Source organism: Eretmochelys imbricata, chromosome 4, assembly GCF_965152235.1.
Source record: "Eretmochelys imbricata isolate rEreImb1 chromosome 4, rEreImb1.hap1, whole genome shotgun sequence".
Classification (NCBI taxonomy): Eukaryota; Metazoa; Chordata; order Testudines; family Cheloniidae; genus Eretmochelys; species Eretmochelys imbricata.
The window spans coordinates 145,629,442-145,643,626 of NC_135575.1; the positions used below are offsets into that span (position 1 = coordinate 145,629,442).

General features: G+C 48.0%; 1 protein-coding gene across 1 annotated transcript in view; it reads left to right on the top strand.

Annotated features, from left to right (window-relative positions):
* The window catches only part of LOC144264379 (dedicator of cytokinesis protein 2-like), a 336,931-nt gene that overhangs the window by 77,470 nt on the left and 245,276 nt on the right, over positions 1–14,185 (top strand). Inside the window, exon 17 of the mRNA XM_077816134.1 lies at positions 7,084–7,187. Coding sequence (XP_077672260.1) covers positions 7,084–7,187 — 104 coding nt within the window. The remainder of the gene's footprint in view (positions 1–7,083; positions 7,188–14,185) is intronic.

A 14,185-nucleotide genomic window follows, 5' to 3' on the forward strand; every position in this document is an offset into this window, starting at 1 on the left:
CAGAAAAGGTGGGGGAGTTGCATTGTATGTAAGAGAGCAGTATGACTGCTCAGAGATCCAGTATGAAACTGCAGAAAAACCTGTTTAGAAGCGTGAGCAACAAGGGTGATGTCATGGTGGGAGTTTGCTATAGACCACCGGACCAGGGGGATGAGGTGGACGAGGCTTTCTTCGGGCAACTCATGGAAGTTACTAGATTGCAGGCCCTGGTTCTCATGGGAGACTTAAATCACCCTGATATCTGCTGGGAGAGCAATACAGCGGTGCACAGACAATCCAGAAGTTTTGGGAAAGTGTAGGGGACAATTTCCTGGTGCAAGTGCTGGAGGAACCAACTAGGAGCAGAGCTCTTCTTGACCTGCTGCTCACAAACCGGGAAGAATTAGTAGGGGAAGCAAAAGTGGATGGGAACCTGGGGGGCAGTGACCATGAGATGGTCAAGTTCAGGATCCTGACACAGGGAAGAAAGGAGAGCAGCAGAATACGGACCCTGGACTTCAGAAAAGCAGACTGACTCCCTCAGGAAACTGATGGGTAGGATCCCCTAGGAGAATAACATGAGGGGGGAAGGTTTCAGAGTAGCAGCCGTATTAGTCTGTATTCGCAAAAAGGAGTACTAGTGGCACCTTAGAAACGAACCAATTTATTTGAGCATAAGCTTTCGTGAGCTACAGCTCACTTCATCGGATGCATTCAGTGGAAAATACAGTGAGGAGATTTATATACACACAGAACATGAAAAAATGGGTGTTATACACACTGTAAGGAGAGTGATCACTTAAGATGAGCTATTATCAGCAGGAGAGTGGCGGGGGGGGGGGGAAGAAAACCTTTTGTAGTGATAATCAAGGTGGGCCATTTCCAGCAGTTAACAGGAACATCTGAGGGCGGGGGGGGGGGGGAATAAACATGGGGAAATAGTTTTACTTTGTGTAATGACCCATCCACTTCCAGTCTCTATTCAAGCGTAAGTTAATTGTATCTAGTTTGCAAATTAATTCCAATTCAGCAGAAGGAGTCAAGGAGAGCTGGCTGTATCTTAAAGAATCCTTATTGAGGTTACAGGGACAAACCATCCCGATGTGTAGAAAGAATAGTAAATACGGCAGGTGACCAGCTTGGCTTCACAGTGAAATCCTTGCTGATCTTAAACACAGAAAAGAAGCTTACAAGAAGTGGAAGCTTGGACAAATGACCAGGGAAGAGTATAAAAATATTGCTCAGGCATGCAGGAGTGAAATCAGGAAGGCAAAATCACACCTGGAGTTGCAGCTAGCAAGAGATGTTCAGAGAAACAAGAAGGGTTTCTTCAGGTATGTTAGCAACAAGAAGAAAGTCAAGGAAAGTGTCGGCCCCTTACTGAATGAGGGAGGCAACCTAGTGACAGAGGATGTGGAAAAAGCTAATGTACTCAATGCTCTTTTTGCCTCTGTCTTCACGAACAAGGTCAGCTCCCAGACTAGTGCACTGGGCAGCACAGCATGGGGAGGAGGTGACCAGCCCTCTGTGGAGAAAGAAGTGGTTCGGGACTATTTAAAAAAGCTGGACGAGCACAACTCCATGGGGCCGGATGTGCTGCATCCGAGAGTGCTAAAGGAGTTGGCGGATGTGATTGCAGAGCCATTGGCCATTATCTTTGAAAACTCATGGCGATCGGGGGAGGTCCCGGACGACTGGAAAAAGGCTAATGTAGTGCCCATCTTTAAAAAAGGGAAGAAGGAGGATCCTGGGAACTACAGGCCAGTCAGCCTCACCTCAGTCCCTGGAAAAATCATGGAGCAGGTCCTCAAGGAATCAATTCTGAAGCACTTAAAGGAGAGGAAAGTGATCAGGAACAGTCAGCATGGATTCACCAAGGGCAAGTCATGCCTGACTAATCTAATTGCCTTCTATGATGAGATAACTGGCTCTGTGGATGTGGGGAAAGCAGTGGACGTGTTGTTCCTTGACTTTAGCAAAGCTTTTGACACGGTCTCCCACAGTATTCTTGCCAGCAAGTTAAAGAAATATGGGCTGGATGAATGGACTATAAGGTGGATAGAAAGCTGGCTAGATTGTCGGGCTCAACAGGTAGTGATCAATGGCTCCATGTCTAGTTGGCAGCCGGTATCAAGTGGAGTGCCCCAAGGGTCGGTCCTGGGGCCGGTTACATTCAATATCTTCATTAATGATCTGGAGGATGGTGTGGATTGCACCCTCAGCAAGTTTGCAGATGACACTAAACTGGGAGGAGAGGTAGATACGCTGGAGGGTAGGGATAGGATACAGAGGGCCCAAGACTAATTAGAGGATTGGGCCAAAAGAAATCTGATGAGGTTCAACAAGGACAAGTGTAGAGTCCTGCACTTAGGATGGAAGAATCCCATGCACCGCTACAGACTAGGGACCGAATGGCTCGGCAGCAGTTCTGCAGAAAAGGACCAAGGGGTTACAGTGGACGAGAAGCTGGATATGAGTCAGCAGTGTGCCCTTGTTGCCAAGAAGGCCAATGGCATTTTGGGCTGTATAAGTAGGGGCATTGCCAGCAGATCGAGGGATGTGATCGTTCCCCTCTATTTGACATTGGTGAGGCCTCATATGGAGTACTGTGTCCAGTTTTGGGCCTCTGTAAAGGGGCTATGCCAGGGCTCAACCCTATCCGGGGCGGCGGGGAGCCACATCGCTACACACAGTTAACTTTGGGCAATTTGTCTGGCCACCAGAGTCTTCCTTGGCAGCCCTTGCAGTAACTGGACAGAGCACCGTAGGCCCAGGCCCTGGGTCAGGGCAGGGCACCAAATAGTCAGTAGCTCAGGCCCTCAGGCACGGCTGAGCAAATAGCCCACTGTTAGCAGGGCAGGCCCTGGGTCAGGGCAGGGGGAACAAACAGTCAATAGCTCAGGCCCTCTGGCAGGGGCTGAGCAACACAGCATGTGTGAATTAGCCCAGTCCTCCAAGGACCTGGAAGATGGGGAGATGGCCACCCACTAGTTGGGTGGCAGAGGGGACACAGGCCCACCCCCTCCACTGCATCCCAGCCCTGGGCCCCTAGCAGCGGCAAATGACTGGCTGCCGGGTCAGTGGGGATCCTGACCGCAACACACTGACATGGGTTCTGGCAAAGTTACAGACAGACTAGGGTCGGCTGTCCCCGGGCTACTTCCTAACTCCCCTCCTTCTGGTACCTGGGTTCCAGCAGTGTTCTCCGGGGGGTCCAGCACCATGGGTTCCTCGGAGCAGTGGACAAGCGGCAGGGTGGGCGGGCGGGCACAGGGCAGGGCCGGCAACGCCCCAGGCGAGCGGGCGGGTGCAGGGCAGGGCCGGCAACGCCCCGGGTGGGCGGGCGGGCGCAGGACAGGACAGGGCCGGCAACGCCCCAGGTGGGTGGGCGCAGGGCAGGGCCAGCCAGTCTTGGCATGGACCTGGGGCTGTGGGGTTTTCTCGGTTGCGGGCTAGGCTGGCTACGTCTGGCCTCCCCAGCAGCTGGTCCTCTAGTGAGCTCTGAGGGCTCGCCTTTCTACTTCTGGGTCACCACCTGTCTCTCTGAGGGGCGGGCTCAGAGCTTCCTGGCTCCGCCCACTCTGGTGTCTGGAGGGGCTCGACCCTCTCCGGGGCGTCCGGGAGCCACACCGCCTCGCTACAGCCCCACACTACAAGAAGGATGTGAAAAAATTGGAAAACATCCAGGGGAGGGCAACAAAATTGATTAGGGGACTGGAACACATGACTTATGAGGAGAGGCTGAGGGAACTGGGATTGTTTAGTCTGCGGAAGAGAAGAATGAGGGGGGATTTGATAGCTGCTTTCAACTACCTGAAAGGGGGTTCCAAAGAGGATGGAGCAAGACTGTTCTCAGTGGTAGCAGTGGACAGAATGAGGAGTAATGGTGTCAAGTTGCAGTGGGGGAGGTTTAGGTTGGATATTAGGAAAAACTTTTTCAGTAGGAGGGTGGTGAAGCACTGGAATGCGTTACCTAGAGAGGTGGTAGAATCTCCTTCCTTAGAAGTTTTTAAGGTCAGGCTTGACAAAGCCCTGGCTGGGATTATTTAGTTGGGGATTTGTCCTGCTTTGAGCAGGGGGTTGGACTAGATGACCTCCTGCGGTCCCTTCCAACTTTGATATTCTATGATTCTATGTGAACAGACAAAGAGGAGCACACTCGAGGGTCCTGTGTTGGGAAGCAATCAGGCTTTGGCAGTTTTGCATCGGAGAGATGTTACTCTGGTAGTCAATCATTTACCTGGGGCCCAGAAGCAACTTGTGGATCACCTCAGTAGGAATTTCTCCCTAAGTGACAAGTGTTGTCTGAAGTCCAGGGTCCTGCAGTCCATCTTTGGAATGTGGGGCATTCCTATGATCAATCTGTTTTGCTCTTAAGGGGGCCTCACTCCAGGCTCCCTGACCAACACCTTTCACGTAGGTTGGGAATCAGCACTCCTGTATGATTTCCTTCTGATTCCAATCATCCCACAGGTAATCTTCAAACTCAGATTGGACCATGCCATAGTCATCCTCATTGCTGCAGCATGGCTGAGGCGATGCAGTTTCTCTGACCTTCTGGGGTTTTCAATGCAGCCTTCCATATCTCTTTCTCTTCATCCTGACCTCTATACTCAGCATCACAGTCAGCATCCAGCACTCAGCTCTCTCTATATCACCGCATGGCTGCTCCATGGTTAAATGAGGAGCAGGAACAATGTTTGGAGGCTGTTGGACAGGTTTTATTCAATAGTAGGAAACCTTCCACCAGACTGGCCTATTTGGCTAAATGGAAAAATTTTTTGGTGTTGTGATTGGCTTGTGGGGTTCAACCAATGTTAACTGGGATTCAGGACATCATGGAGTACTTGTTTCATTCAGTTAATTGAAGGTCCACCTGGCTGTAACGTCAGTGTTTCATCCACTCACCAAAAGGAGATCAGTATTTTCGAACACCATGGTGGCAAGGTTCTTGAAAGGAGTCCTTTCCACCCACCCGTGAGAGAACCAGTTCCTTTGTGGGACCTCAGTACTGTCTTGGGGCACATGGATCAGCATTCACATCGCACTCCCCATCAGTACCCGCCCTGAGCCGGGGAAGCTAACGATCCAACCAGTGGACCAAATTCTGTGATGAATCCTGGTCACGTGCCCCCTGAGGCACGTTGCACATATGCTAGGAAGAATAGTGTGTTAGTGGCTCTGATGGGACCTCCATTTGAGCAGACTAGCTGAAGGAGCAAATAGTCTCTTCACAGATGATCTCTAGTTGGATAACTTCCTGCCTCAAGACTGCATACAAAATAGTGTGAGCTACACCCTCCCAAAGGGTGCAAGCTTACTCTACAAGGGCACAGGCTGTGTTGATGGTATTTTTAAGTGACATTTCAGTATTGGACATTTGCAGGATTACCACTTGGTTGTCCGTGCATACGCTTTACAACGATTATGCCATTACTGCGGCATCCAGAGCAGTTGTCAACTTTGGTAGAGCAGTCCTCCAGTCCTTGTTTAAGTGGACTCTGGGCCCCACCTAAGTGGAATACATGGCTGCATCTACTCAAAGAAGAAGAAACTGTTACTTACTGTAACTGTGGTTCCTCAAGATGTGACGCAGACATGTATTCCACAACCCGTTCTCCATCCCTTCTGCATCGGAGTCTGAACTCTTGATGTTCAGTGTGAAGGAACTGATGGGAGTTGGGGTGGCACCATCTCATCTAGCCAAGGGAGGGGCTATGGCCACAAGACGGGAGCGCCACCTCCCTGTGGATACTGCTAGGCAAAATTATCCGGCATGTGCACAGGGAAAATGGAACCGTGGGTGACCTTGTATTTTGGTGCCTTTTCTTTGAGTTTAAGTGTATTTCCTGATCCACATGCAATTAACAATATCTAGAATTAGTAAACAGTTTATTACAGGTATGTGTTGCTCCAAACTCCCATGCCCCGCCTTTAACTTCACAGTAAAAAAGCTTTGATTTTGGGGTAATCTTAGTAATGTCTATATATGCAATTATTTATTACTAGTTCCTCTTTGTGGTTTAAATTTTATAAAATGTTTTTAAATGCTGTTTCTGTTTATCTTATAAAGTTATGGTTGTCTACTATTTTAAAAGTGAGATACAGTAAAAGAATGGCATCTTGGTAAAATGTATTTAACTATTTCTTTAGGTATAAAAAGTATTAATAACATTCTAACTTGATGAAAATGTGAATAGCAGTAGACTAATTCTGTGCCATATGCTAGATAATTAACGGCCATACCACTATCCCTGTAAACTAGCAAGCAAATAAAGATTCTTCCACATGCAGGTACAGATTTTCTGTTTTGGTACTGGTTTAACGTGGTAATTCCTGATGATAAAGAATGTATTTAGAATTAATATTTTTTCCTTTCTCATTTTTCTTTCTGAAATGTTTGAAACAAATCAAACAATTATCTAGCTAGCCTAAACAGGGAATGAGGTGGGTGACCTGTGGGAAAAGAATAGCATGGGGCCATGCAATTAAAGATGGCATCATCATGCTGCTTACACCCAAAGAGCACAAATTAACCTTGCATGCTCAAAAACTAGCAGCCAATTAAGGACCCCACTTTTTATTTATTTTTAAACAATTTTGTATTTAAAGCCAATCCCTGATTCTGGAGGCATAAAGCTCCTTGTATGTTGGGGGATGCACACCAACAAACACCCTCTGTGTATGTGAGCTAGTCCCTCCTTCTCATGATTGTGGGGGGTGCCCTTCCAACCACCCCCTCTGTGTATGGGGGTTGGGGGTAGACAGGGAGTCCCTCTCAGGCCCCTCTGTATGGGGTTATATCTGTGTAGGCAGAATGGGAAAATCCCCAAGGGGTAGCCCCATGTCACAGCTAGGGTGGGGCACTTCCATCCAGAACCCAGCCCAGAGCCCCCCTCCTGGCCTGAGTCCCACGATGCCCCCTTCACCATAGCACCCTGGGCAGTTGCCCAGGTCACCCACCCCTAAGGCCTGCCTTGCATGTGCACACCTAACTGGAACACCCATCTGCGTCACATTTGAAGAAACACAGTTACAGTAAATAGTCATCATTTGTTCTCCCTGAATAGACGTCCCCTGACTTTGTGGTTTTGTGTCTCCTAGCTAAGGACAAAAGTGAAAGAATTTTCTCCATGGCCTTTGTGAAGCTGATGAGACCTGATGGTACAACCCTGCATGACGGTGAACATGACCTCATTCTATATAAGGTATTGGTGGGCCAGGCAAATCTATTTGTTCAGAATAAAGGAGACCACAAAGAAGATGCATGTTCTCCCTCTGGACTATTTATGCCGGGCATGGGAGCTTAGGGAGTCTATTCTTTATGTGTGCAAGCCGTTTAGTCTATCGGCAGCAGGTACTCACTGCCCCCCTAACACAGCCCTTCCAGAGGCTTCCCAGGACTTCCCATTGTCCCTTCTACCCTCTGATCCTCTAAGGCTCCATTTCCCCCCAGCTGTTTTCCATTTTCTCTGCTTTCTCCAACCTCCATTCTGCTCTTTTGCAGTGGCCCTGTACATGCCAATTGCAGTCCTTCTGCTACGATGCAGAGCAGTCATGTCTATAAGTTGTAGCTTCATTTTCTGGCGTATTTTTGGGTTGCCTTCAATAGAAATGAAGGGTTTTGATTAAGAAATTAGTTAATTTGGCTGCATAATTCAGCACTTCTCTGCCACAGCAGTTGAGGATATGATGTGAAATCAGGAGCCACGACCCATACTTCAGTAGCGAGTTAGCACAGGGTTCTGGGAGCGTGCACAATAATTCAGTTTTGCTCTGCTGTAGGAATTGAGGGCCACCTAATTAAGGTCTGTATAAAGGATTCTATGAATAACATACCTTTCCTCTATAGAAAAGAGCAAAATTATCAGACTTATAGAAACACACACTATGCTGGGGAAGAGTCAACATGGCTTTTGTAAAGGGAAATCGTGCCTCACCAATCTATTAGAATTATTTGAGAGGGGTCAACAAGCATGTGGATAAAGGTGATCCAGTGGATATAGTGTACTTGGACTTTCAGAAAGACTTTGTCAAGGTCCCTCAACAAAGGCTCTTAAACAAAGTAAGCAGTCATGGGATAAGAGGGAAGGTCCTCTCATGGATTGGTAACTGGTTAAAAGATAGGAAACAAAGGATAGGAATAAATGGCCGTTTTTCACAATGGAAAGAGGTAAATACTGGGGTCTTCCAAGGATCTGAATTGGGACCTGTGCCCTTCAACTTATTATATGATCTGGAAAAGGGAGTGATCAGTGAGGTGGCAAAGATTAAAGATGATACAATATTACTCAAGATAGTTAAGTCGAAAACTGATTGTGAAGAGTTACAAAGGGACTCACAAAATTGGTTGACTGGACAACAAAATGGCAGATGATATTCAGTGTTGATAAGTGCAAAGAAATGCACACTGGAAAAAGTAATCCCAACTATGCATAAAAAATGATGGGGTTTAAATTAGCTGTTATCCCTCAAGAAAGAGATCTTGGAGTCATCATGAATAGTTTTCTGAAAATATCCAGTCAATGTGCAGCAGCAGTCAAAAAAAGTAACAGAATGTTAGGAACCATCAGGAAAGGGATAGATAATAAGACAGAAAATATCTTCATGGCAGTATAAAATTACATGGCATGCCCACACCTTGAATACTACCTGCAGTTCTAGTTGCTCTACCTCAAAAAAGATATATTAGAATTGGAAAAGGTACAAAGAAGGACAACAAAAATGATGAGGGATATGGAACAGCTTCCATATGAGGAGAGATTAAAAAGACTGGAACTTTTCATCTTAGAAGAGAGATGACTAAGGGGGGATATGATAGAGGTCTATAAAATCATGAATGGCATGGAGAAAGTGAATAAGGAAGCGTTATTTACCCCTTTACATAACACAAGAACAAGGGGTCACCCAATGAAATTAAGAGGCAGCAGGTTTAAAACAAACATAAGGAAGTACTTCTTTATGCAATGCAGAGTCAACCTGTGGACCTCATTGTCAAAATTTTAACTGCATTAAAAAAATTAGATAAATTCATGGAGGATAGGTCCATCAATGGCTATTCGCCAAGATGGTCAGGGACGCAACTGCATGATCCAGGTGTCCCTAAATGTCTGACTGACGGAAGCTGGGACAGGATGACGGGGATGGATCACTCAATCATTGTCCTGCTATGTTTGTTCCCTCTGAAGCACCTGGAACTGGCCACTGTTGTAAAACAGGATACTGGGCTAGATGGACCTTGGTCTGACCTAATATGGTTATTATTATGTTCTCTGTCTTTGCTTCCCTCCTTTCACTGTGCTGGTATTAATCAGAGATGGGAAACCCTAAAGGTGCCATTTAGCCTGTGCTCCAGAGATCAGCTCAGGATCATTCCCTATAATATATTTTCTAGTGCTTCATCCAGTCTAGGTTATAAATGTTTCCAATGGTGGACCTGTCACCCTTCCCATGGGCCTCTTCATGGGAGCTGGGGAGGCTCTACAACCTGCTCCCTTCCCAGGACTGCCCACCACTGAGTGGTACTTCCTCCTTTTAAGCCCCTCCTCCATTCGTGGCATGTCTTGCAGGTGCGGTGGTGTGGGGTAACTCCAGCCCAAAGTAGCTCCTTATCCCTTTCTATGCTGGTGTGAGGTTTATGCACCGTGTCATGGTGCCCTTAATCTCTGTGCATAATGCAGCCCCTCTTATCTGTGATCACTTTTCTTTCTTTTCTGATATACTTTTTGGTATTTTTCTGAAATGCAGTGTGCCCATAACTGAACCTCACTGTGTTCTGTTTCTTGCACAACAGGGCTTTGATCCCTGATTGAGGCTCCTAGATACTACTGCAATACAAATAATAAATAAATAGAGCAGAGCCATGTAGAGGGACTATTACCATATGAATATTCATATAACTGAAATGATACTGGAAAAATTATTGATCAATAAGTAAGCACTGTCCTAGAGGATAACAGCATTATAAGTAGCCACCAACATGGATTTAACAAGAACAAATCATACCAAACCAACCCAGTTCTTCTTTGAGTGCTTGTTCACGTCAATTCCAATCAGGTGTGCGCACACCATGTGTGCAGTTGCTGGAAAGTTTTTCCCCCAGCAGGTCCCATCGGGTTGACTATGGAGCCCCCTGGAGTGGTGCCTTCATGGCCCACGATATTACGGCACCGCTCCCCATCACCCCGGTTCTGCTCCCTGGCACCGTCAGGCTCTGCCCTCCCATGGTCGGGCTCAGAGTACTCTTCCGAGTTGGAGGCTGAGTCTTCTGTCTCCTGCCACAGCTGGTACTTCTCATGATCCTGGCACCGGTTCCGGCACTGCAGAGTCATGGACTCATTGGCACTGGCGGTATCCTGGCCACCTCAATGGCAGGACCCAGTACAAAGGTCCTTTTGGACTCCTTGGGCCTATCATCAGGCTCAGGGCTCCAGGGCCGCATTGGTGGCATCTGCACCCTGTGCCTGCCCCCCCCACCAGCAATGTCGGTGGCTTGGCACACCCCCAGGACTCCAGAGAACCCCGCACGGGACAAGGATTCCGAGTCTTCACACTCAGGGGCAGCGCCCAAACCAGCACCACCAATTGTACTGGAGCCACCTTCAGGCACGGGAGGGACTGACACACCCCACCCAGCCTCTAGGAAGCCAGAAGGGCAGGAAGACCTGGTCCCATGGGCCTTCTCCTCCTCCTCCTCCTCTTTGGAAGACCTGGTCCCACGGGTCTTCTCCTCCTCCTCGTTGGAAGAGGCAGTGGTGGGCAACGCCCCCTCCCCCAGCAATGGACGCCAGGGGACACCAGGACCTTCTTAGAAGGGTGGCTCTAAACCTAAACCTCCAGGCGGAGGAGGTCACAGAGGAGTCGGATACAACCAGAGGTCCAGAAGACTATCCAGAACCTGCCCTTTGACTGTGCGGGCTTGTTTGCCCAAAATTTGGACTCTCGCTTGCACAGTCTTAAGGACCTGTGGGTGACTCTAGGGTCTTTGGGGATCCACACCCCTGCACCCCAAAGAAAGCCATTTAAGCCTCAGCCCCTGTCCCACTTCTACTCTGTGTCCCTGAGGCGAGACTCCTCCAGGAGATGGGGCAGGAATAATAGGAGGCGCCCATCACAGTCCACCTCAGGCCAAGGCCAGGGATCTTCCAAACATCTCCCAGGCCCGAAGCCAAACTTTTGAAGATGTGCCCAAGGACAGAGCATCAGTATCAAACTCTGATCCTTATCGTCCCTTTGTGAATTGACTCTCCTGCTTCCACTGTGCGTGGTCCCAGATCATGTCAGATCGCTGGGTCTTTAGCACGGTTCCCTCCCACCCTCCTTCCCCGTCCCTCTTCAGGGACCCTTCTCGTGAACAACTCCTTCTGCAGGAGGTGCAATTGCTCCTTGCTTTTGGGGCAATAGAGGAGGTTCCTCAGGAGTTCAGGGGCAAGGAGGATGAGGAAATAGCAGGAGTAGAACCCAAGGCCAAGGCTGGGCTCCGGCCTATCCTGGATCTGCGAGATCTCATCACATTCATAAGGAAAGGGAAGTTTCGCATGCTCTCCCTGGCCTCCATCATTGCTTCTCTGGATCCAGGGTACTGGTATGCCACCCTCTACTTGAAAGATCCGTACTTTCGTATCTCCATTATCCTGGCCCACAGAAGGTTTCTTCACTTTGTGGTCAGCGGCCAGCACTACCAGTTCAGGGTGCTCCCGTTTGGGCTTTCGGCGGCCCCGCAGGTATTCACCAAGTGTATGGTGGTTGTGGCAGCCTTCTGCTGCAAACGTCAGGTGCAAGTTTTCTCGTACCTGGATGACTGGCTCATCAAGACCAAGTTGCAAGCACAGACTGCGGAGCATGTGTCTCTGGCTCGTGCCACCTTCCTCAGGCTGGGCCTTGTACTGAACATACTCAAATCCACAGTATCCCCAACGCAGAGAATGGAATTCATAGGGGCTCTCTTGGACTCCATGCAAGCCAATATGTTCCTGCCCAAGCCACACTTCCAAGCACTCAGGGACATTCATAGAATCCTAGAATATCAGGGTTGGAAGGGACCTCAGGAGGTCATCTAGTCCAACCCCCTGCTCAAAGCAGGACCAATCCCCAACTAAATCATCCCAGCCAGGGCTTTTTCAAGCCTGGCCTTAAAAACCTCCTAAAGATGGAGATTCCACCACCTCCCTTGGTAACCCATTCCAGTGCTTCACCGCCCTCCTAGTGAAATAGTGTTTCGTAATATCCAACCTAGACCTCCCCCACTGCAACTTGAGACCATTACTCCTCGTTCTGTCATCTGCCACCACTGAGAATAGTCTAGATCTGTTAGAAGAAAAGGAGTACTTGTGGCACCTTAGAGACTAGCCAATTTATTTGAGCATAAGCTTTCGTGAGCTACAGCTCAGCATCCGATGAAGTGAGCTGTAGCTCACGAAAGCTTATGCTCAAATAAATTGGTTAATCTCTAAGGTGCCACAAGTACTCCTTTTCTTTTTGCGAATACAGACTAACATGGCTGTTACTCTGAAACCTAGATCTGTTAGGGGGCTTATTCCTTCATCCACTTACTTCCCTGGTCCTTCTCGCATGAACAGAGAGCAACAATACCCGAAGTCCAAACATGCAAACAATTCGATGTTTATTGGGGTGAACTTCCAGCAAGCATGATTCCAGTTTCCTTCCTTAGTGTCCCCCTTCCCAGCTCTGACACCACAGAGCCTTACACCTGTGTCCCTGTTCCCATTCCTGCCCTTAGCCAAATATGATTCCAATTTCCCCACCCACATTCCCTGTTCCCATTTCCCCCCCACACACTCACACACTTCCTGATTGACTGCAGACTATATAGTAAAACTTGAGTTCTGCTTAGCTATACTTTAACCAATCATTTTCCTGAAATTTAACTAACCAATCCTAACATATTGTAACATGATTATGTAACCAATTATATCCCACCACCTTAATTAGTTTACACCCAGCAAAATTAATTATACAGCAGACAGGAACAATCACAGAACCAGACAGAGATTATACAGACAAACAATGGGGAAATGGGGACTACAGTGATAGAACAAACACAGAAATGAGGATTTCACATCCCAGCTATGGATAAGTGAGTTCTTGCCTGACAGGATGCTATCAAATTAAGTTTCCTTTTACATCTTCTAGGCACTTCCCTTTTTCTGGAGGCGATAGGAATACAATCCTGTCCTGATAATGCCTAACAGCCCAATAGTACATTATTTCAATGTGACTAGTTTGGAATGTGAGGAACTGACCGATCGCTTCACAGCTTATGGCAGCCTCTGCTGCTTAGCCAAAAGACCTTAGCCTAAGAACAGGGCCTCAGACTGTCACAGTAAGAGAAGGACCTTACACTGGCAGACAGTGATTTTGATTCTTTCTTTCTTTTATACCTCTATAACTAGCCAAGTGATAAGAATACACCTAAATTCTTAGAGTACAGGCCTTTACAGACAGGCCTGAATATCTATATCCTAACAAGATCCATCCCCTTTGGAACCCCCTCTCAGGTAGTTGAAAGCAGCTATCAAATCCCCCCTCATTCTTCTCTTCCGCAGACTAAACAATCCCAGTTCCCTCAGCCTCTCCTCCTAAGTCATGTGTTCCAGTCCCCTAATCATTTTTGTTGCCCTCCGCTGGACGTTTTCCAATTTTTCCACATCCTTCTTGTAGTGTGGGGCCCAAAACTGGACACAGTACTCCAGATGAGGCCTCACCAATGTCGAATAGAGGGGAACGATCACATCCCTTGATCTGCTGGCAATGCCCCTACTTATACAACCCAAAATGCCATTGGCCTTCTTGGCAACAAGGACACACTGTTGACTCATATCCAGCTTCTCGTCCACTGTAACCCCTAGGTCCTTTTCTGCAGAACTGCTGCTGAGCCATTTGGTCCCTAGTCTGGAGCGGTGCATGGGATTCTTCCGTCCTAAGTGCAGGACTCTGCACTTGTCCTTGTTGAACCTCATCAGATTTCTTTTGGCCCAATCCTCTAATTTGTCTAGGTCCCTCTGTATCCTATCCCTACCCTCCAGCATATCTACCTCTCCTCCCACATTATCGATTCCCCACAACGACAGCCAGAAATTGCATGAAACTGCTAGGGCATATGGCGACCTACACATACATGGTCCAGTATGCCAGATTGTGCCTTCAGCCTCTCCAGGAGTGGTTGCCGCAGGTACACAGGTTCAGC